General features: G+C 38.0%; 1 protein-coding gene across 4 annotated transcripts in view; it reads right to left on the reverse strand.

Moving 5' to 3' along the window:
* Positions 1-6,216: 6,216 nt before the first annotated feature.
* The window catches only part of LOC129774925 (polypeptide N-acetylgalactosaminyltransferase 5), a 162,761-nt gene continuing 143,830 nt past the window's right edge, over positions 6,217-25,147 (reverse strand). For all 4 annotated transcript variants that reach the window (XM_055779003.1, XM_055779004.1, XM_055779006.1 and 1 more), the window contains 3 exons: positions 16,036-16,175; positions 15,701-15,934; positions 6,217-8,670 (listed from right to left, as the gene is read on the reverse strand). In XM_055779003.1, the coding sequence (XP_055634978.1) occupies positions 8,497-8,670; positions 15,701-15,934; positions 16,036-16,175 (548 nt within the window). In that variant the 3' untranslated portion in view covers positions 6,217-8,496. The remainder of the gene's footprint in view (positions 8,671-15,700; positions 15,935-16,035; positions 16,176-25,147) is intronic.

The raw sequence follows: 25,147 nt of genomic DNA on the forward strand, positions 1-25,147 counted from the left end.
CGCATTTAGCATTTCCTTCAATAAATTCGAATAAATGGTTTCGGGATTTCCGAACCGTAGATTTAGTTTTTCCATTATTTTTGGAACATTAGCTTTATCGATTAAAAGAGCGCTCACTAATTTCAGCGCGTCTCCTTTGAGATATTTCTGTAAACGATTTATATTTTCTAAATCGGAAAAGTTTCCTTGAAGGGTAGTTTCTTCGAACGTTATTTTAAATCTAGGCCATATCTTATATGACCCATCAAAATAGGGGAGGTCTAAGAGAGATTGCCGGTGTAACAGTCTATTTGAATCAGGGGTTTCTTCTCTACCCTCGTTCTTAATTTTAAGAGTTTCTACTAGAGCCCGCATAGATCCTCTCTGGAGCCACCATGAAAAATTTCTCTATTGAAAGAAAAATTTTAACGCTTTCGCGTGAGTTCTGTTACAATACTAAAAAATTTATTCAAAAGTTTCACAATATATACATGGTTCCTTAAACTAAGATTGACGAGGAACATCTCCTCTCTCTCTCTTGAAAACCGATAACATATCGGTTTCGTTTAGATCATCTACCTTCCTTGTCCCTTCTTCTAGCGTATGGTAACGTGCAGTCTGAGACGGCTGCACTACCCTAAGAAAATACCTTAAGTTTATAGCACCTCGTCGGTGCGCCTATCTTATTCTTGGATTTCCCCTTTCCATCCTTCGCTCTAAATAACATCCTTTTATTTTATTACACCCTGCTGGTGTATCTGGCTGAGCGCAGCTAGGGATGGAAAAGGGTAATAAAAATGCATCCTAAATGATGCATGCATTAAATTGTTTACCGGACGCTATTTAAATATTCGTCCATTCTGAATTTATGACCGGCAATAATTTCGAACTACAAGCGTTTTCTAGCCTAACAAAACACTTGAGCTCTTACATCTTTTAATTGCCTTACATTGGTCCTTTCTAAACGTTTCTATACCTCGCTTGGAGGTCTTTTCTAAATATAATCTCAAATATTGCTTATCTTATGGATCTGTAACTCGATCCGCGATAAGCCTCAGCTGTCCGTAACAGGTACCGATTTAATCAGTGGATCGATCCCAACGCCGTTTGGGAAAGCGATTCGATAAGATCGATCTTTTTATAAAGATCGCCCAATCCTAGACTGGATGTGAGCATTAATGTTCCGTCTCTGTTTGTTCCAGATTCTATTTAACTTAACTTTGAGAAACTTCCGTATGAACATTTGACTCCGACCTGGGCAGATATTTGATTTTATTACGTTGATATTCTCATTACTTGAAAAGTTGAAAATTTGTCTAACGACTTTGACTTTGTGTACAGATTAGCGTTACGTAACATGAGGGGGAGGGGGTTTGTCTTGCATTACTTTTTGTTACTTCGCAAATATTCTCGTTTCGCTATCCCGCTTCGTTGTTTCTATTCTAGCGGCTGCATAAGTTGCTCGTTATTGATAGCTCTGTTCGGGAAGGCACACAAAACGACATAACAAATGTATGGGGAAATGGGAATGCTTCAAATTTTCATCAATTTAATCCATATACAGACTATGGGATTGTAGTGTATAGCATATCAAACAAATCTTGGAAAATTTTCGATTCAATTGGTACGCAAATCGTTAAAATCCGTTCGCAGCAAAAATAGTTATCAACGTTAACTTTATTTCATGAAAACGTGACCTGTTTTCTGATTTGGCACCCTTGATGTAAGACGTAGTCCTACGTTCACTTTTTTCAGCACAAACTAGCTTTGCGATGCTTTTCTTACGATGTATTGTAATAACTGATATAGCAAAACTGTATCAAATCGCGAATGTGTATCTCAAAATTATCGAGCGCAATATGATATAATATAAAAAAATATTTCATATCAGCGACGCGAATATTTATTTATTGTGAGAAGTACGTATATTACCACTACGTCAGATCACCTCCAGACCTTTGCGGTTCTTAATAAACGAAATGAGACGTTTATGCGGCCACCTGTACATTTTCGAGGCCATTGACTTGTTTGTGACGAGAACCTTAGTTTTCTGTCCACAGCTGCAAGTCACTTGCATAATTAAGAATTTCTTGACAACTTTATCAGCGAAAACGAACCTTTGCTGGGGACATTTCCTCTGACAGTGCCCTCATAGAATTTCTGGTCCCTATGGGCTGTCCAAAATCCATCTTCACGAACGTTTCGTCATCCATCGGCATGCACCCTCCGCCCTTTGTTGTACAACTTTCGAGCGCTTTTGGCACCAGATTCCTGTTTGGTTGCTTGTAGGTAGAGACGTCGGTTAATCGTTCGATTAATGCAAATAATCGAATATCTGAAATTATAATCGAGTAATTTTGTATCGAATAATTCAAAATCAAAATATGAATACATCGAATAATTGCCACTGTAATCGCGATTAATAAAAAAGGGAATCTTTCTCAAGGTTGACGCAGGTTAAGAATCAGGCTATATAATATTTTAATCGAACATTTTTATATCCATCCTTATAACATCGACAACCCGATAGACCACGCGACCAGAATGACAACGTGATACTAGATTATTACAAAAATAAATATTCGCTCGATTAATCGAATATTGAAAAACAATTATTCGAATGAATTGAATATTGAAAAATTCCCCAACGATTAATCGATAATCGAATAAATGAAAAATTTAGACATCACTACTTGTAGGCACGATAATTACTTTTACTTTCTCACATACGGATTCTTCGGATGGTACTTTGGTTAGAGTTGGGTTTTTTTTATTATATTTATTTTTTATTTATTTGTGGGATTTCATTTGACACTAGTCTTGATGAATAAAATGAGTTAAGTAAGAGTTAATTCGAAACAAGTCTAATTCTACTAAGTGTCTAGTTGGTTCATTAATTCTTCGACATCCGAAAACGCACGAATACAACTTGACAGTGGTTCACTGTATTCAAAAACGGTTCTATGGAAGCTTGGTTGCAGCAACGTTGTGTTCCGAAGCTAACTATTTGGCACACGGAAGTTCAGCATTGACAGTAGATCGGGAGCTTCTGCTTCTCCGTTTATCAATCTGGCCATAAGTGTCGATTGCTGTATTTTTCGGTGGCGCTCCAGTGTGTCTAAACCCAACAATCGACGGATATGGAGGCAAATTGTCAATCCTTGGGGACCATGTGACCTGATTAGGGTGCCATACAACAGATGCACTTTCCACAATTGGACGGACAAGTGCGCAATACAATGACTTACAACAAAATGGGCTGAGCTACGGAAGTAAAGATTTGTGGAAAAATTGCAAACATCGATTTGAGCTTTGATCGGAGAGATTTTGTGAGCACTGTATAGTTATCAACGAACGTGACCACCTTTGAGAAGAAATAGATATAAGTATGATACATTATCATTACACATAATTCCAGAAATAATACTTTTCTATTTACATTGGAAAATTTTCCGTCAACTTGCATAATCCATTCCTCAAAAAGCATTAAGGCCATCCAGACCTTGGTGTTGCTCTCGTATATCACTGGTAATTACTTCTTCTTATTGAAACATCGTGGATTTTAACTCTTTCCATTGATCAGCAACGGTAAGTTATCGCTCTCGTCATTGTTGGTTGTGCTTTAAAGTTGGGAATTCCCAGTTTCTGGACAAATTCGCAAGTCATATCCCGAAGAACAGAACCTTAGAGAGGTAAATTATTCTCTCTGGCTTGATAAGACAAAAATCCATTGACCACTCCAGCTTTTCGATTCCGACCAACCTTAGGGGAGTCGTGGGTGAGACGGACAGTGGAGGTATAATGGGTCGGTGGTTGATTTGTATAGTTGCATTATGAATTTCAAATTTCTGTTGATGGGAAACCCTTCTACATGCTATTCTATAATATTTGAACCATCCTATGACAATGAATACTGATCAAAAGTGGAATAGAGAAACTAGAACCGAAAATCGAACAAGATTCCGCGTGTGGATGTAACTTTTAAGGCTTCGATATTAAGCATTTTGAGTGGTTTAATTGCAAAATTGAATTCGCTGATGGTTATATTTCGGTTAATAGTTTGCTTGAAAGGTTTTTCGTAGTTTTACATACTTGAAAAGAAATTGCTTGATGACACGAACACTCCGTCTTCACTTTCAAGAGCAATTGAGCGGCTCAGAATGCAAGCGGTGTAAGTGACTTGATCGATTTCTCTTCATCGACTTTTTTTTTAGTTAATAACTCAACTGCAAAAACGTTCCAATTTAAGTTTGCTATACAATCCGATAGATGAGGTTCTGACCTATCTTCCACATTTTCAAATACAGCTGGGAATGTATTTGCAGCTAAGTTATGACCAAAAGAGAGAGTCGATGCAGAGAAATCGATCAAATCACTTACACCCTTTCATTCTAAGTCCCTCAATTGAAATCAGTGGTAATAACGCACAAAAACATGTACGCGAAAATCAATCGAGTTAGGGAGGTGAAAATCTATAGAAAAATGAATCAAAACCCATCGAGTAATGGAGAGAACAATGCTTGTAAAATCGAAGGTGCCATGAAATCCATCGAGTTAGGGAAAATATCGAGATACAGAACATCGAGTTAGGAAGACTTGACTGTATGTCAAAACCCCGTTCATATGGGTGTCAAAACTAGTTAATAAGGGCTTGACTAGTAGAACATAGTAATTCATGAAAAATGCAAATCCAAGATTGCTGCCACTACAAAATGGCGGACTACATATTTTCTCAAAACCCTATTATTATGGGTATCAAATGAGAGGGCTTGACTAGTAAATCACAGTAGATTATGAAAAATCCAAATCCAAGATGGCCGCAATCACAAAATAGCAAATCACTTTATTAAACGGTGTTATTTAGCTTGAACTGTTTGTATGTATGTTTGTACGTCTGTAGGGTTGTCCCACATTAATAGAAATTTGATCAATAGGAACTGACCGAACTTATCAAACACCCTTTACCTCTGTTGTAATTTTAAAACGGCTTATCTTGAAAAATCCAATTAGGCCGCCGCTACAAAATAGCTGATTCCATATCATCTCGAAAAAAAGGTTGATTGAGATATGTGTATCAAACGAACGAACTTGACTTGGAGAACACACTATGTATTTTCTGCAATCCACACAATATCGGTATCAAAAGAAATTATTTGACTGATAGAATACAGTACAATGGTTTTATTGTAGAGAAATATTCTAATGAAACAGATAATGTACTAAAAACTAGAAAATAAAATAAGTAAAGAAAAACTTTTTAAGTTAAACGGTTTAATTGTTATTAAACATAATGATGTACTAAAAGCTAGAAAATAATTAGGCAAGTAGCAGTTACCAGTTATCATACCTCTCCTTCATTAGTCTAGGGCATTAATAAGACGAAGATAAAATCGTGGGCACGTTGAATTTCCATTATCCACAATTAGCGACTTCATCATATGTCCCACGATTTTATTTTAGTTTCTAGCTTTTAGTACATTATTATGTTTATTCACAATTAAACCGTTTTAACCTAAAAAGTTTTTTTTCTACTTATTTTATTAAGCTTTTACGAGGACATTTTTTTACATTTCTGTAAAACTTCGCAGTTGTTTGAAAGGATTTGATATTCTTTATCGATTGGAAGGCACTTGCGTCACTTTGCGAGAATACGGCAGACCAGGCGCGCTTCTGAAGTTTATCTAGTTCGTCTTCTATCAGACTAAGCATATGTGCATTACTTATCAGCCTACTCCGGTAATTAAGTGCTATAATCAGTCTTTAGTCTGTGCTGATGTGTAACAAGATTTTTGTACCCAGTTGAGCTCCCACTCCTTGCGCTGTTGTTTTTATGCTTTGCTTCGAACGAACGAAGACAAAGCGGGCGTTACAATTTGATGTGTATGTGTGTGTGTAGTATCTGAGTTCTGTGCCGGGTACATTTTGTGCTGTCGTGCTTATGAATTTTGTGCTCTTCGCACCAAGAGAGAATACAAGTTTTCTTCGAGCGCGCGCTGCGTTTGTTTTCTTTTTTTAAACTCAAGCGCAGCGCTGCGTTTGTTTTCTGAAGACTGCCTATAACACAGTTTCAAGATTAGTTGGAAATCATGAATGTTGCAATAGTCTACCCGGTACAAGGCCAGATACTTCAGTCATTTTCGTTGGTCCATCAGGTATAGCAAATGAGTTTCATATTCGCAGTGGTTTGAGTTTGGAGGCACTCTAGGGGATTTCGAACAATAACCTACATACAATCGAATCATAAAAAAACTTCATTATTTTTATTCTACTATCGGAAATTACATCTTCTCTCGCGACTTCTCATTCTGATTCCTCATTGTTACAACTCACGCAATTGGTGCTGTTAAAGAAACAGTGCTCTCAATCCGTTGCCTAGGATGTGCAACTGAATCAACACAAAAACAAAACAAAAAATTGGTCCGTAATGATAGTAATGTACTGCAATTTAAAATTGGCTCGGTTCGTGCTTGGAAAGTCGAAACGTATATCTGGTTTCTTCCGCTGGCAAAAAGTATTGAACTTATGGTGTTTGTTTGAATCCTTCCGAGGAGGAATGTTTGTAAGAAGTAGTTTGTGGTGGCTCTGTTCAAAACACGGCGCAACGCGGAAGATTCGCTTGTTTCGTTTGTTTTTGTTACGGAAGTAGTTTAATACTGAGGTAATGAAAATTTGTGTCTGTAAACCATAAAACATGTGATGCAGTTAAGTGCGTTTTAACAATTTCTCGTAGTTAGGGAAGTATTTTTGTTTTGTAAAAAAAATAGTATATACCTAGTTATGTTTTCGCTAAAATAACTTACAGCCTTGCTCATAACGATTACTCATACTAAATTATAGGACAACCTCTCGTTCTGTTGCTTACCCATATTTTTTTTCTTCTTTTGTCTCGCTCAAACACTCTCACTCGGCAGATGAGTTGTGTTTCGTTTGAAAAGTATCGAATAAGATTAGCTTAAAAGCACAATTGCACACCACCACCTGAAATAAAATCAACCGGGTTAAAACTAAATGCTAAGCTCAGTGAATTGGATTTGCTAGCTTTAAAGGAAACTAAACTCTAACAACTTTTTCTCTGTGTTGAAACTTATTAAGCTCTGTGTAGATCTGATGATATAGATTTCCTTGGTTGATCACGTTCTTCTGTTTGTAAATTTCAACTATGTTTGGGAACTATCTCTTAGATATCTATATATTTTCATGTTTTTTTTCTGTCTCGTTACTACTAATGAATGATATCTTGATTTCGATCTTCTGTCAGATTGTTCAGCTCTTCTGGCTGATAGTCGTTCTCGTTTCTCCACGAAACAAACGTACACAACTAAGGGATTCACAAATCTAGTGTTTTTCGCACATCAAAATTTTGGGAAATGTTTTCCGCCTAAATGGTAAATGGTCCGTGTTTCCAACATGTTAATATTTTTTCCGTGATCACTTTTTTTTTTAAATGTTACACACAGTTTGAAACTCAAAATCTTTTCCGGAATACCATTATTTGCGCGTAAGTTTTCGAACTCTTGTTTGCGTTATCACCACAGTCAGATAATCTCGAACAAATGCTCGCAATACAAAACAGAATTCTACATGAGTTTAGTGCTTCAAAAGTTAGATCACACCGACTTTGCGAAACCAATATCGATATCTAACTTCGAGCAGAGATTTGTCAGTTGATTCTCTACGTGATATGCGGCAATTTTTGTTGTATTGATTTCTCTTTTGCTCCGAGAACCGTTTTAGGTAAATTTTAATTTCTATGAAATGCCAACGTCAAGAAACGTTGACGTTTCTTAAAGCAAGAATCGACCTTCGTTGAGAAATCGGCAGTCGGATTGTAACACTAGATTTGAATGTAATAAATCTCTTTCGTTTTTCTTTGTGTGTGTGTGTGTGTGTGAGTAGGAACATTCTCGCTTGTGCTGATTGGTAAAACATCCACTCCATTTTATCACCATCCTTTTCTCTGCACGATTCAGTCATTCAGCGAATAGAAAATGTGCAAATATTTATATGTACAATGCAAACCTTCTCCTATCTATGTACGTTTTGGGACAAACGCTTTGCTGCTAAATTAATTAACTTATAATTTTCCACATATTTTCATGTCTCGTCAAGCGAAATACGCTCATCATACTCGGATATTGTGCCCTTCACTCGTTCACTCTCACACATAGATTACCATCCATTCGCATTCCGCTAACTCTCGCAATATTAATTCTCCAATTTATTAAACACACGACTCGTACGTGCAAGTAAAAACGTCTAACTTCTCTTACTTCTAAGCAATAGATATAAATCGACTAAAACCGATGATTTTGCGATGACGCTCTCCATATAAGGCCGGGAAGTATATCGGGAATTACATTTCCGACTACTACCACTCAAGACCTTCCCGTTGTCCAATTACTTAACCGCTTCCCGACGGGCTTGGCTTCCCCTCATCATGTTTCCCGAGTTGTGGGCTGTGGCTGGGATGGAATTGTGGGATGATTGCTGCTGGCTGGCTTCCGGGGGGGTTCGATTTTATCTGTCGTCGCTGATCCGATTGTCGTGCTGCGCTTGCCACTTGAATTTGGATTGCATTAGCCACTGTTGGCCCCGGGAGAAAGTGCACGGCCGCAGCAGCGGCGTAGACGGATCTTCGGGAGACGGCCGCGTCAGGCAGTTGCCACTGTTGACGTGCTTGATAGTCTTGTCCTGTGTGGAAAAAGATTAAAAAGGAAAAAAAACATTTTTGATTATTAGTGACCGAGGTGATTCTTGATAGGGTGATCAAAGCATCATGTTAATATTTGTTCTCTATTAGGAATATTAACAAAAAGATGCCAAGATGTTAATTAATCAGAATTGATATTAGCCCCTACAAAGCACTCCCCACGAACCACAATGCACATTCTCACGATTCCCGAAAAAAAAAAGGAAATGAGAGCAACGGAAATAACGGCAGAGAAAAAAGTGTAGGGGAAGTGAGGGATAAGACGGACATGTTAAGAAGAACTTCAATTGTATCTTTGGAAACTCATGTTTTCCAAAACATAAAAGCAGATTCTTTCAGTTCAATATACTGGTTTTCGAAATAATTGGCCAAATGTTTAATAAAAATGTGTTTTTCCATGTTTTGTACTGAAATTAAAACAAGCCGAAAAGTAGAACACTTTTATCGATGCGGATATAATGGACATGTAGTGGAGGAATATGGAAAGGTTCATAATACAGTAGTACCTCGATTATCCGCGAAATAGTCGGGCGTATAACGAAAATCGCGGATAAAGCAATAAAGGTATGTGCGGAATGTACATAACCTAACAAAACCTTACAAATAATGTAATCTAATAAAATACAAGAATATCTGAACTTTTCTACAGTATTACTTTGATAACAAATTGTGGTGTAGAAAAAAAAACATTGAATTGAAGAATTGAAGAAAAATACTGGTTTTGGCCAATTTTTTGTTTGACGATTTTCATCATTTCCCGGAAAATTGAAGATTTGAAAAATATAAATTTTGAACAATGAAGTTTTTTGAACTTCAATAATCGAAAATATACCAATGACTTTCGTCAAAAACATACTTTTTACAGTTTGGTCGTTGATAGGTTACCAACTGGCATTCAAAAATTGTGAATCATATGGGCAGTTTCGCTCACTGTATGTCCCAAGTCAGTGCTCCCTTGGCCGAGTGGTTAGAGTCATAACTAACATGCCGGGTGTTCGGGTTCGATTCCCGTTCTGGTCGGGGGAATTTTTCGTCAAAGAAATTTCCTCCGACTTGCACTGTCATCACGCGTATTATAGAGCTTGCCACTCAGAATGCATTCAAGGCGTGTTATTTGGCATAGAAATCTCAACTAAGTACTAATAAAAATGACGCAAGTAATACTACGTTGAGACGGCGAAGTTCCTCTAGGAACGTTAGTGCCATTGAAGAAGTAGATGTCCCAAGTCAAAGAGGTATCGAATGATGATTCTTAATTCATTTCTGGTCAAACAAGGCCGCAGATGTATTGTCGCCGATCGATCTAGGCTAGCGGTTAAACAGTTTACCCACCTAAAGGGTGTGTCACATCAAATTGCATCACGGAAAAAACGCTGTAGAAATTCGCCCAGTAGACCGATCCTTTTGAAAATTTTAGACAGTAAAATAAAAACTATTAAACAACTTTTGGCATTTTGTTTTTATTCATACTTGGAGCCCAAGCCCGTATACTCGCACCTTCCTCTTTACCCCGTCCATAAGGTTCTGTACAACGTCAGGTTGTAGTTTTTTTTTGAACAGAAATCCATTTTCTCTTGAAGTCCGCCTCCGATTTGACAACTTTTGGGTTCTTCCGGAGGGCCTGCTTCATAATCGCCCAATATTTCTCTATTGCTTCAATAGTGGTAGTAAGCGCTTCTGTAGGCACTCCTTAAGGTAAACCTGCCCGTTTACCGTGCCGGTCATCACGAAGGGGGCGCTCCGCTTTCCGCAAGAGCAGATCGCTTGCCACACCATGTACTTTTTGGCAAACTTGGATAGTTTCTGCTTGCGAATCTCCTCCGGAACGCTGAATTTGTCCTCTGCGGAGAAGAACAACAGGCCCGGCAGCTGACGAAAGTCCGCTTTGACGTAGGTTTCGTCGTCCATTACCAGGCAATGCGGCTTCGTCAGCATTTCGGTGTACAGCTTCCGGGCTCGCGTCTTCCCCACCATGTTTTGCCTTTCGTCGCGGTTAGGAGCCTTCTGAACCTTGTATGTACGCAGACCCCCCCGCTGCTTGATCCGCTGGACGAATGAACTTGACAAATTCAGCTTATTGGCGACATCCCGGACCGAACTTCTCGGATCATGTCTGAACTGCTTAACTACGCGCTTGTGATCTTTTTCACTGACGGAGCATCCATTTTTGCCGTTCTTCACCTTCCGGTCGATGGTTAGGTTCTCGAAGTATCGTTTTAGTACTCTGCAGACCGTGAATTGGACGATTCCCAGCATCTTACCGATGTCCCGATGTGACAACTCCGGATTCTCGAAATGAGTGCGCAGGATTAATTCACGACGCTCTTTTTCGTTCGACGACATTTTTCCAAATTTACGAAAAATTGACAGTGAAGCATGGCCAACGTGATCTATACACTCTTATCTGATTATAAGCGAAAGCTGAAGATATAATTCCTAAAAATTAAATTTCTACAGCGCTTGTTCCGTGATGCAATTTGATGGGACACACCCTATTAGTTGCTCTAAGGTTACTTGAGGTTCGGCTAGTGACCTTGGGGACTCAATTACCACCACTTTTTCCAACGGTTCTAGTACAACCCACGGTTCAGACAATTAAAGGAGACGCCTCCATTGTGTCGCATCAGGTGGGCTTCTGACTTGCCCTCAGCGGTTCAACCAAAACGTGGAGTAATACCTTTTCATCTCTCGCTCAATCAGTCGTGAATAACCTCTCTAAACATTCTAAATAAATTCATATTTTCACATGAGAGTGAAAATGTTCCCTATCTGTTTTTGGACAGAAGGAAGAAAGACTAGCGAATGTATGAAAAATCGCTCAAAGCCATATAAGTACGGTATTTGAAATATCAATCCAATTTCAAAGATGTTGATCATTTTTTTGGGAGAGATTTATCTATCAAATGGTTTTTTGAATCGGTTTTGTGAGAAATCTGATGTTTTATAACTTCCACGTTCAAATACACTCATGGACCTTCAAAGATGGTTATGTTGGGAGATTGTGGTGGAGTAACACTAACTTTTGAACAATTGTAAAGTAACATTGTGCGAACTTTATCTGTCTTTTGCTTTGACTTTTATCTTGATAAAACTTGAATCCTTGACTCGACATCATTTTGTTGGAACTTTGTTTCAGATTTTCATTAAGGATGTTTAAGTGAACTTTTAGATCGATGAGAACCAAATTGAACCAAAAAACGGGTTGTGATGTGCTGAGGAAGAAAAATTTGAATACCCGAATACAGAGGAAAATATTTTTCATCAGCGAGAAAAATTAGTAGCTCCGGTTCGATTGTTCCAAACTGCATGAGAATATACCAACGTCTTACTGGGAAGATGGTATTTTCGTAGATGAGTCCAAATTTAACATCTTTGACTCCGATGATCGTCGTTTTGTATGGAGGAAGCCAAACGATGCATTAAACGTAAAAAAAAACTGAAACCAACGGTTAAAAATGGTGGTGGTAGAGTGATGGTAAATAAAGTTCGCACAGGGTTTCTTCACAATTGTTCAAAAGTTATTGGGTACTTTCGTATTAGACGACCCGCCGTCGGAAGCGGCGGCCTTCCGCCAACAAACCTGTGTTCCATCGATTGCCCGGTTAGTTTGAAACATAGGAGACGATCTTTTAGTTAGGTCCGACCGAGCGTTAGCGAGCCATACGTTTGCCCGGTTAAGTAATTGCTGTCTATTGTATTTCGGCTCCGGTGACGCTAATACTAAAGTACCAGTTATTGTTACTCCACCACAATCTCCCGACATAACTCCCATTGAGAATCTATAGGAATATTCGGACAGAAACACCGAAGGCAAATTAGAAGAAAATAACCAAACAAAGTGAGATGCAATCAGGGATTCAAGTTTTATCAAAATAATGACCCAAAATTCAGGGCATATAAAATTTGCACATGGTTACTTTACAATTGCTTTTCGACATCAATCCCATTGAAAAACTATGAGAGTGGTTGGAAAACAAAAATGTTATAAACCATCCGATTTTTATATAAAAATTATTGTTCATGCGCAACCGTTTTGAATTTCGAATACTTAACAGATTTGGATTTCAACACAAAACATTCAAATATAACGCGAACACATATATTACACAGACTCTGTTTCTGCTGACGGTATCTTTCTCAGTCTGTTCTGTTCTACCATCAGCTGTTATCACGAACTATCGATCAAAGCAATTCCCACAAAACTATTCTCCCGAGAGATTTGATATTCAGAGTTATTGCTACATATGAAACAGGCCAAGTGATACTGTGTGAGTGAATAGATACACAATATCACTTGACTATTGTGGATCATGTTCACTCGAGATGTTCAAATTCCCTTTCGGCACGAACAATTATCGTAAAAATACTTCATGGATACATGGATAAATATTCTTCCTGAATACACTAAAAAGCTCGCGGATAGCCTCCTGAAACAGTTTAAGACAATTGAAATGAACTAACATCATTCTAAGATCGTTCTCAATATTTAATTCTGAAATTGATCAACACCCTCGGAATCGAATTAATTTTTCAAATACCGCACGAATATGTTAATATATGTCTCCAAGTAAACTTTGATATAACGTACATTTCACTTTCAAAATTGTACGTTGGATCGAATTGTACGTTATATCGAAGCATAATAAAGTACTCACAAACGTTCTCTATAATACATTATTGTGTTGATGTTTTAGTAAAGTTAATGAATAACTTCAATCAGAAGACGAAGCCAGCCTTTCTCATGATGTTTCCCTTCGTACTGTTGATTAAAGCTTGATTCATTCAGAATCCGGAATCACAAAACTAGCTGTATTTCGGGATTGATTGAAGGTAAAAATTTGTTTTAGCATCATAATACAGATAATTCATTGTTCTATCAGGAAAAAGAATATTGAAATTTTTTTTCCTCTACACTTTGGAAATGTGTACGTTATATCGAAGTTTCCCTGTAATATATTTTTTGTGCAATAAAAGTCTTCTTTCAGAAAACAGATGGCAAACCTTTTCACTCCCATGTGAAAAGCGTCTTTCAAAAGAAACGAAAAGAGAGCTGCATGGAGGCGTACGAATTTGAGTTTGAATCACTGCATGTTCGTGGAAGACGTAATCCTACGTCAAAAGTTGTAATATTGTATACTTCAAGATTCACTCTATGTTCCGATATTTGCTTCTTGTTCCAGTGACACCATGATGACACCAAATGAACTCATCAGACTACAAAAACCATTCGCACATTTCTGATGGAAAACCCACTAAATCTAGACTCCGAACCCCCGTAACCGAAAAACAAAAATTATAGGAGGTTGTGTCCAAGATACGACCGCATTGTTGACGTAGAACTACGCTGTTATTTCATATAAGTCGCTTATTTATACCTTCGGATATTATTCTACAATGCTGTGAAATTTTAGAAACAACTGCTTAGTAGAATAATCTCTGAAATGTTTTTTTCATTGTAAAATCAGTTGACAATAATTGATTGATGATTTATTCTTGCCCTCGCAAAACAATACACTAGCTGATCGTATGTCGCAATTTATTTCATGTCAATGCGTTGAAAATTTACCTCCAACGCTATTCCGGTGGCCTTTTTCGCAATTAACATAGACTCGGCTACAGTCGATTATATACATGTTGTACCAGCACCATTATTCCACATCTCAACTACATCAATATATCTTTGGCACCGCATGGAAACAACAAAAATGACAACACTTACAAGTATCAAATATCATGCTACATGTTATTTGGTATTGCCTCAAAGGAATCGCACCTCTAGGCATCGTTCGTACAACGTAAACCAAGCGCCAAGAAGCGTTCGCCATAGCTTACATACAGAGTCATACATTGGTGGCTTGAAACTACTAGGAATATAAACACTTCTCATCATTTTGCACTATTCTCAAAATAAACGCTTCTGTTAATATTACTGGCTTCGAAAAAAGTTGCATTACTTTCTCATGCTCGAGAGAAGAGCAGCTGCATCCTTAGTCAAGGAAGTTTTGCTACTGGCAAACGAAACCTAATCACATACAAAATTCCAGAACGACATTTACTTTCTTGTTGACTAAACAGGCGAAATAAACTCTTTTTGTTAATCAACCTCGAAAACAGTAGTAATGTTTCATTATGATCAATATTAGCGCAAATGCAATCCTAGTTGAAGTCAGTTGCGACTGACACGCGAACCCAAATAACTTATAACCGACCGACGCTCCAAAATCGCCTACTTCGCTGTTGTTTGATGCGGTGTCACACTCGCGAAGTCTCGGTTCAGTGCGAGCGCTTTTCACTGCACCAACATCGCGTGCATCATTAGATGACGCTTGCCTTGAAATTTTATTGCCCATGGCAATGCGTTCGTTTTTTGCAAGGCTCGAGCCTGCCTTCCTCTTTTTCTTGCTCATCACACACTACGCGAAGCGTCCAATTTATGACGCGGAAAGAAAAACACATGATACGAATAACGCGAAAAACGAACAGAAAAACCAAACGACCATATCCAAGTTGGATTACCACTGGTGGGGTCCAATCTTAGATCGAAGCGCAGCGAAAGCGAACTGGATTGCTCAACAGTCCGATGCCGAATGAAAGTTTGCCTCAGCGAGATCCACTGTTTATACTCTAGGCAAGTATTCCACTTCATTCTTCTACTTTTCCTTTGCTCACGGAGGCTTTAGATCCTACGATTTCCCTTAGTTGGTCGTCGATAAGTTGCTCGTTATTGACAGCTCTGTTCGGGATAGCACACAAATGGATAGAACAAATGTATGGGAAAATGGAAACGCATAAAGTTTTCATGAATTTAAACCATTTACAAACCAGAGGATTCTAATGTATAGCATATTAAACAAATCTTGCGGAATTTCTGATTCCTTTAGCATGTAAATCGCCAAAATCCGTTCACGGCAAAAATAGTTATTAAAGTTAACTTTATTTCATAAAAACGTGACCTGTTTTCTGATTTGACACCCTTAATGAAAGACGTAGTTCTACGTCAAAAAAACTTACCTCATTGTCATACACCCACTCCTGGTTGCCACCCATCCCGTGACACCGGACCAAGTTCACTGGTCCCAGCGCGTTGGACGCGTCGAGACAGTTGTCGTCCGACATAACCTGATGCCGCTTGGTGTAGGCGAACACCTGATTGCCGCCCTGTCCGTGACAGTAACTGCTGCCAATTTTCTCGTTCGACTTGTGTCCCATCGTGTCGAGACAATTTTGTGTTTCCACGTTTCGAATCTGTAAACAACAAAGTAACAAATAAAATAAACAATAATGCGATGATAAAGCGACACAGCGTCAGCAACGATGCTGCTAGAGATTAGGGATTGCGTACATACCTCGCCCAGGAAGTAGTAATCCAGCGGCATTTGGCTCTCGGGGTATATGTTTTCCAGATACCAGCGGAAGCTTTTGCACTTCAGCCGCTCGCGGAGGGCTTTTCGTTCGCTCACATCGCCTGCGGAAGCTCGACGAGCACCTAAATGTGAACGTTTCACAGGTGTTCGGTGGGTGGGAAATCAACAAAAATCAACAGTAGGGGAGAAAAAGAACGTGGGGCAGAATAAGAATAAAGAAAGAAACGTTATTTCAACAATTGATTTAAATAAATTGGATTTTTCATGTGTGCAATGAAGTGAAAGGGTGTATGAACATCATGAATACAAAAACACGATATATCGACGCATTCGATGAATAAATACGAATTGGAAACAAATGGATGTAAAGCGGAATCCGTAAGTTCGACGTACAAATAGCGAGCATAGTGCATACCATAAGGGATGCGATGTCGGGACAGAGAACAGAACATCCGTTTTGGGAGTGAAGAAATTCGCATGCACTCACACAGAAAGGGATGGTGTGGAATTGATATGGGATATGATATCACAGATGGACAAACTTGATGAATATGGATCAACAGATAAATAAAATATAAAAAGTAGATAGAAAAACATTGGCTGTTATGAGAAGGCCGTACATTTCAACAGATGGTTACGTTTCATATCGAATACTAAACAGTCATTGCTTTTAGGCTTCACAGATAACAAGTTTGAATTAACAGATTGTTCATACTGATGTCAATTAAATATGCCGGTATTTCATTATCCGATACATCGGAATGTAATACAAATTTATAATATAATCCCACTAAAATAATTTCGAAACAGGCGAAATTTCTACCGCACATTTTTTTCCCTTCCATATCTAAATTTGGGATGAGAAACAGGAAACCCAACCACATTTCCGCTAACGAAATTATAGCAATCAGACCTCGGCTGGGAAGTTATCAGGAATGCCACTCTGCGCTGCCAAGGTTTGGAAATCGTTCACACCGTTGACGGTAGTGTGGATACCACGGAACGAATGGTGAAGTTTTCTCCACCATCTAACAATAACAACATCAGTTGGTTGCGATATGAGGCTTACCGCATCGTCGTCGTCGTCGTCGTCATCATCTACTTCGTCATCCTCGTTGATGGTGCCATCGTCATTTACCGTTCACTCGCTTGACAGCCTGTCTGATTCCACCCATCTTTGGTTTCCGGGAATCGAACACACTCAGGATAAACTCAATCGAAAGTGTTGAACCATCAGTCACAGCCCGTTAGGCCGCCATGGCAGCTGCTGCTGGCTCAGTATTAGATTCGAGTAGGAGGTACACACACACTTCTTCTTCTTCTTGAATGGCACTAACGTTCCAGTGGAACTTTTGCCTTCTCAACGTAGTATTACTTGCGTCATTTTTATTAGTAATACTTGGTTGAGATTTCTATGCCGTATAACACGCCTTAAATGCACTCTGGAGTGGCAAGCTCTGGAATACGCGTGACCACAGTGCAACCCGGAAGAATTTTCTTTGATGAAAAATCCCCCGGCCAGAACGGGAATCGAACCCGAACCCCCGGCATGATAGTGTGGGACGCTAACCACTCGGCCACGGGAGCACATCAGGTACACACACACACATGTATTTTAACGGTGGGGGGATAAGCTTTGGAAACAGGCGAAAAAGTAACCACCGTTGAGAAACAAAAATTGTTCGAGGAAAAATTTGAATGTGGGAAGAGTTCAAATGGAAAATTGAACATTCTCGAGCAGAAGAAAAGAACGTTGGAGTGGTTTGGTATAAATCGAGTGATTTCCGTCCATGTTAGGCTTTCTGGGTACTCGACAGATTGAATGGTGCTTTGTGGTGTTATTCTTCCAAGTATATGATGAAAAATGGGGTGGAAAATTTAAGTGGAAATGTATAATTTATTGACGTCCAGCTTAAGTTGATTGGGGATTAAATTCAGCAGTTGACAATTCGGGTAATGGGTTTCATTTTTACTGGTGAGAATAAGCTGCTGTTTAGCAATCATTGTTACAATCGTATCATCATTTTGTTTCCCTCAAAGAGGATTCATCTTATGCGGGCGCTACACGATTCGTCCAACGTTTCACTCGAATGTTGGACTCAAACATTTGACTCGATGAATCGACAAATGTTGTGACGAATGTGCTGCTACACGGTGAAGTGAATGTTCGATTCAATGCAATCAGTCCAAACAATCGGCGAGTATTTGGATCGAATGTTTATTGTTTTTATTTAGCATAAAAAACGTTAGGAAACTGGATGACGATGCGAGTATTGAAATTGCTGCCGTAGCAATTGTACTGATATCGGGCTGTAAATTAGAAATGCTTGAAATTAACATTATTAAACTGCAATATTTTGCCGAACATTTTGAATTTTATGAATCAATTTCATAGTTCCTTCATCTAAAACTTGTAAACAAACCAATCTGTCAAAGATAGATTCGGACGAATCGTATAGCGGTGTATCGAATGTCATCGAGTGTCGAATCAACGAATGACAAAAATCCTTTGACTCGTGCCACTCGCGTTGGAAGGTAATCCACAACAAACGGATTATCTTCCATCGTGAATATTCGACACTCGACATTGGAGGTTCGTAGCTCGTCAGTCGACTACACGAAGCGTCGAATCATCGAGCGTCCTGCATTCTAGGGTGTTCGTAGCATCGTGTAGCGCTGGCTTTAGAGGAACCCTGTGCAAAGTAACAAAGATTTCTAAAGTTTAGAACATTTGAGAACGGTGGCCAAATTTGGATGCTTTTTGACGTCGTTTTGTTTTTAGTAAACATATCCTCATTGTTACCATAGTTTTAGCAATAAGCAAAACACTGTGTGGTGGCTGTCTAAGAAGCGATTTCTCGAAAGTTGTACGGTTGAACGTTATCCAGAAGTTTAATTCTTATTTCAAAATCTCAGACTATAATTATGGAAAAGGCTAAATGCTGGTCATTGCACTGTGCGGCAAAATATGTCTCCGAGAAAGTTGCCAATCTTACCGAACAAATCGTACCCTCAATCAGAACAAAGAACAACATCAGAACAAAGTATGGGCTCCCAATCTGTACTATCAGATGCTGACAAAACACCAAATGAACAGTGGATGGATGGATTATGGATGATGAAAAGTGTGGAAAATACTCGGAATATAGGCAGAGATGCCAACCTTCCTGATTTTTCAGAATTTCCCAGACTTTTTGTCACGTTCCCTGATATCTTGACAAGCAATCAAATTTTCCTGTTTTTTATAAAAATGATCCTGATTTTTCCTGATTTTTGTACTTTTTATATTATCAGAAAAAAATATCCATAACAAACATACTAGAATCCCTACCAAAATTCTTCTGGTACAAATATGTGCATTTCCAGAATGAAAATCCCGAATTATATTCACAACACTCAAACTGTTCTAAGATTTTCAACACAAATCTGAGGAATTGATTATTGATGAAGGAGCACGCTTCAGAGTGTAAAAGTACCTAAGAAAAAAAATTTGTTTCCAAAGTCAATATAATGGGATTTATATAATCGAACCAAAATTTGAAAACAATATTCAGTCCAAAACATGAACTATGAATACAGATAAATTCTGAATATAAATTTTCCTTTTATTGACTCTGGTGCTGCAGGTTTCCGGAATAAACTATCAACGATCGAAAGATCCGGGGACATACTGGCTTTTCCACTTCTGGGAGAATTTATACCATGCTTATCAATTCTTCCACATTCCTCAACATCGGTTGAACGACTTTCCTTTCAATTCAATCTTAAAAAACGAAGATCAAAAGAATAGACTGGGAACGGAAACAATGAAAGGAATATTAGACACTAACATTTATGTAGAGCTAAATATAAAAGATACAGGTCCCGTTATATTTCACAGCAGTTAACATCTAAATGCATCAAATCGGTATATGAAACATTTAGAAATAAGAATATTGAATAATCTATATAAAGTTATTTGAAAAGCCGCCTCAGATGAATACCAAATCAAAACGCTGATCAAGAATAATACTCGGGACACGACAAATAAATAAACAGATTCTCTACGAATACCTACAATAATCATTCATGTGGATCTGGTGAAACTTGATGAAACCTTTAATAGATTGCATCTCGGTCTGCAACGCGCTTCAAAAACGCAATGAAAATGCCGTTTTGAAGCAAATCGTCACGGGTGATGAAAATGAATCATTGACAACAGTGTTGATCGGCTGAAATCTTTGGGTAAGCGAAATAACTAGCTAACCCCAAAGCCGATCTGTACCCTGTGCCGGGTGGGATTGGGTAGGAATTCTGGATCATGAGCTTCTACAAAGCAATCCTGTTTACAACAATATTGAGCGGTCAAAAGAACTTGGCGTAAGCCAAATGAAGCACAAATCTTCGCCTCAAGAAAGTCATACACTGTTTCTGGTGAGATTTGGAATGAATTCTGTATTATGAGCTACTACCAAGCAACCTGTCATCCCACAAGTATGGCTCGCAACAGTTTTGAATGAGGAGGCAAACAAGATTTAGGAGAATAGAATATTTGAGCTGCCTGAAAGATGACGAAAGATTGTTAAACAAAACTCTGGATAGAAAATCGAATTATAATCCTTTGATTGAAAAAAGTATGTTTTTGTTCCACAAATCGACATTAATTTCCCGGACAATCCAATATGAGCAGTACTGATTTCTCCTGATTTTTATTTTCATTCTTGCTGATTTTTGAAAATTATAGTTGGCAACTCTGAATACAGGCATCTGAATCTATCCAGTTTCTGAATGTTATAAGTTTTGTTGTATGCCTTCGTATAGATCTTATAATCACTGAGAACACTATTGTAAAAATTACCGAGCAGAAGTTCCAAGGCATCTGAACTCGATGATTGAGGAATATTATAAACCCAAATAGAATTAGTTTGAAAGTATGGACAACTTTTGCAAAATATTTTGTCTAATATGGTTGAAATTCAGCCTGAATACTACTGAAACTTCTATGGACTCTTCATAGTAGATTTTTTCTCCTAAACCGAGATAAAATTTGAATTGAATGTCGTGGAATTTTTGAATGATTGAATCTCTCTAAAATGGATCTAAAACGATCTTAGTTTCTCTGAAATTTCACATGAGGTTTAAATTTGGACCATTTAAGTTTGACAGCCACATTGTACAAACGTTGTCGAAATTTGAGTCAAATTTAATGAAAAATCTAACGAAGTCTAATTTTTCTTTGGATGGACTTCAACTCTTGAAATTTTGGATGGACTGAACTTGAAACTTCTAAAGGTAAGTTCACAGTGATCAACTGCAGATATTTATTGATATATCGTGGAATATATCATTGTTATAGCGAGAACAACATCCAAGCAAGGGTAATCGGAGAGGATCGAAATGTACAATTATTTGCATTTTTCTGTAAGACGTCTCGAGTATCGAAATCATATCTTGATGCTTTGCAGCAAGCCTTTTTGCTGTCTCTTGTTTTGTGTTTATTCGCCCGAATAACACGTAAACATTGTGCAGAATGATCTCCAAAATGAAGTTCTTGTTAATTATGAATTTCAGAAAAATGTTTTGTGAACGATGATGCTTGTTTTTGGTTAAATGGATACATAAACAAGATAAATTACCGCATTTGGAATGAACGAAATCCTCGTGCTTCTTCCGAAACAACGTTGCATCCTGTAAAAGTCACTGCTTGGTGCGATTTATAGGCCGAGTTAAGCATTGGTCCATTTTGTTCGAAAATGATGCAATTTTGACCGCTACGAGGCCATGATAGTTGACTTTTTGACGTAGGATTACGGGAACATATTGGGGTGCAAATTGAAAAACGGAAAATCGGTCGCATCATGAATATTGCCCAGTTTCGAGCGTTTTTTGCTCAGTCATTTGGGGATTTGGGTACTCCATAACAATCTTTTTCAATGAATGGAAATATTTTTTTTATGAAACCAACCTTTCGAACAATTGAAACATGTCAATCATTATCTCAACGAAAATCACTCGTTCTGATTTGTCGGTTGGCACAAGTCATCTATGCTCTCAGAGTTGTTACCAGTGCATTAGCACCTTATAGAAATAATATTATGGGAATGCACCATAAAATATGCGTTTGATGCTTGATTTTCTATTTTTTTTATATTTCCAAAGAGTCTGGCTGGGTAAGGGAGTAAAAAGTCTTCGAAACCAAATCGCCAGCTGCATGGAAAATATTGTATAGGGTACTAAATAAAACATTTTGGCAATACAGGTCGGACTCGATTATCCGGAGTAATTTTTTCACTCCGGATAATCAAGTCAAAACAATTTTTTTTCTTCATTTGTTTTTTTTGCATGTATTTTTCGGTTTTTGAAAATAAAAGAGGAATTTGATTTTTGATTCATTCCCTTAAAGTCAGAAAACACCTTTCGCACATGAAAAAAAATAATTTATCCAGATTCTCTCAGGAGGTGATAGACGATCATATTTGATGAAAAAATTGTAACGGGTTGTATCTAGGACACGACCGCATATTTCCGACGTAGAACTACGCAATTATTTTCTGCAATCCACTTGTTTATCACTTCGAATATTATTTTAGAGTGCATCGAACGAATAATTGAAGTCCGTTCAAGCAACGGGAGGCACTATACACCCAGGTTTTTACGCGGTTTTTTTGCGCTGTTTTTTATGAGGTTGTTTTTACGCGGATTTTCCGATTAACGCGGTTTTTTTACGCGTAACGCGTTAATAATTTTTATTCATTAGGTGACATGGGTTTTTTTTTACGCGGATTTTGCAATTAACATGGTTTTTTTACACGGATTTTCGAATTAACGCGGTTTTTTTACGCGGATTTTCCAATTAACGCGGTTTTTTACGAGATACGTATCCCCCGCGTAAAAAAATATAGGAGGTTGTGTCCAAGACACGACCGCATTGTTGACTTAGAACTACGCTGTAGTTTAATTCAAGTCGCTTGTTTATAACTGCGAATATTATTTCAAAATGCTACGAAATTTTAGAAATAACCATGCTACCAGTTTGGTCGCCCTGAAATATTTTTTTTCTTGTAGAATCATTTGAAGATGATTAATTATATTCCTTGTGGAACAATACATGCTCGAGAAAGCGTAGTTATCATCCTTAGTAGAGAAAGTTTTGCTACTAGCAAGCGAAACCATATCGCATACAAAATTCCAGATATTTATTTTCTTGGTGACTAAATAAACGAAATAATCTCTTTCTGTGAATCTCAACAACCACGAAAAGAGTAGCACTGCTTCATTATGATCAAGATTAGCGCAAATGCAATCCTAGTTGAAGGGAGTTCTGCAACTGGCACGCGAACCCAAATAAATTAATTACTTATTATAACTTATTGAATAACTTGGTATTCCCCAAATATTTTTTTGGTGCACAACCTTAACACCTGCTTCACCATAGCGTTAGTTCAATGCATTGATGCAATGTAAAAGCCACCAACGAAGCCTTTCTGATTACGGAAAACAAACAATGTTAACTGCTTGGAAAAAGGCTAAATATTTGCCTCAGCAGAGATTCATTACTAATAACCTAGCGCAAATATTTTCCTCCCGCTATCTTCCCTCCTTGTCACCACGCTCGGATCGACATGTTCACCCGCAACAGCGCAATACGTTAAAACGCACGCACGTAAGCACACAAATATTCATATATCGATGGCTTGAAGCAATTAAATATACACACACTTATCTCCGTTTTGCGCTCTTCTCAACAGAAGCCCTCTTTGTTAATTTTACCGGTGTAGATCGGCTTAGCTGCCATCCTTTGTGGAGAGAGTTTCGCTGCCGTCATGCGAAACCAAATCACAGACAAAATTCCAGAACATTTATTTCATTGGTGAGCTGACGATAGCCTGGCTTGTTGATACCCCACACATTTGTGTAGCTCAGAGCCTTAATGCAATGGGGTTAGTTTGATGCAATGATTGCAATACTAGATACATCAGCGAGTCAGTAATTTGGTCGCGTCCACAGCTCAATCTGAAACTAACACATGTGAGATTTTAAATTTCTTCAGTTCATTCGTCTCTAACCTTCAGAAAGGCCCTTGGAAAACTTTACTTTTTCCTCGTATTACTCCTCCACCCCAATTGCCTTGAGAAAGGCATTCGATCCCTCACCCGTCCAGCATGCCCAGCAACGATGTTGTTCAGTCGGTGTCCCCACGAAGATTGAAAGTTTGCCTCAGCGAGATCCACTTTATATACTCTAGGCAAATATTCCGCTTCGTTCTTTTTCTTTTCCTTTGTTGACGGAGACTTTAAATCTTATGATTTCCCCTTCGTTGCTCGTCGATAAGTTGCCCGTTATTGACAGCTCTGTTCGGGAAAGCACACACATGGACAGAACAAATGTATGGGAAAATGGAAACGCATATAGTTTTCATGAATTTTAACCATTTACACACCATGGGATTGTAATGTATAGCATATCAAACAAATCTTAGGGAATTTCCGATTTGTTTGATATGTAAATCGCCAAAATCCGTTCGCGACAAAAATAGTTATTAACGTTAGCTTTATTTCATAAAAACGTGACCGGTTTTCTGATTTGGCACCCTTAATGAAAGACGTAGTTCTACGTCAAAAAAATCCTCCTACGCATATGTTCGAATTTCAACAATGACAGAGATACAGAACTTTTTTTTGTTTCGGACTCTGTTGCTTCAAACTGGCTCTACATTAAAATGTACGCTGTAGAAGACGATTCTGATGCTTTCGTTTGAAAGATGAGAAAGTACGGGACAGTACGTAATATAGTAGTGGAACAACTAAATTAGTGAATTTTAATAACATTTTGGAAGTGAAACACTTGAATGTTTATGATTTTGAATGTCTTATTATTAATTTTATCCTAAAAATTAATATTAAACTAGATTGTTTCTATCAATTGAAATGAAGTTCTTTAATCGCGCCACAATTTGTTCTTTCACGCACAACTTCTATCTTTCTTAATTTGACTGCAATATCGATATAAACAATTCCTGGTGAAAATTCAAGCAAAATCTTCAAAAATCGCGATTTTTACCCACAGTACATGTAATAGCCACTTAAAGTTCACCTTAACGTTGAAAGGTTAAATT

This window comes from Toxorhynchites rutilus, chromosome 3, assembly GCF_029784135.1.
Source record: "Toxorhynchites rutilus septentrionalis strain SRP chromosome 3, ASM2978413v1, whole genome shotgun sequence".
NCBI lineage: Eukaryota > Metazoa > Arthropoda > Insecta > Diptera > Culicidae > Toxorhynchites > Toxorhynchites rutilus.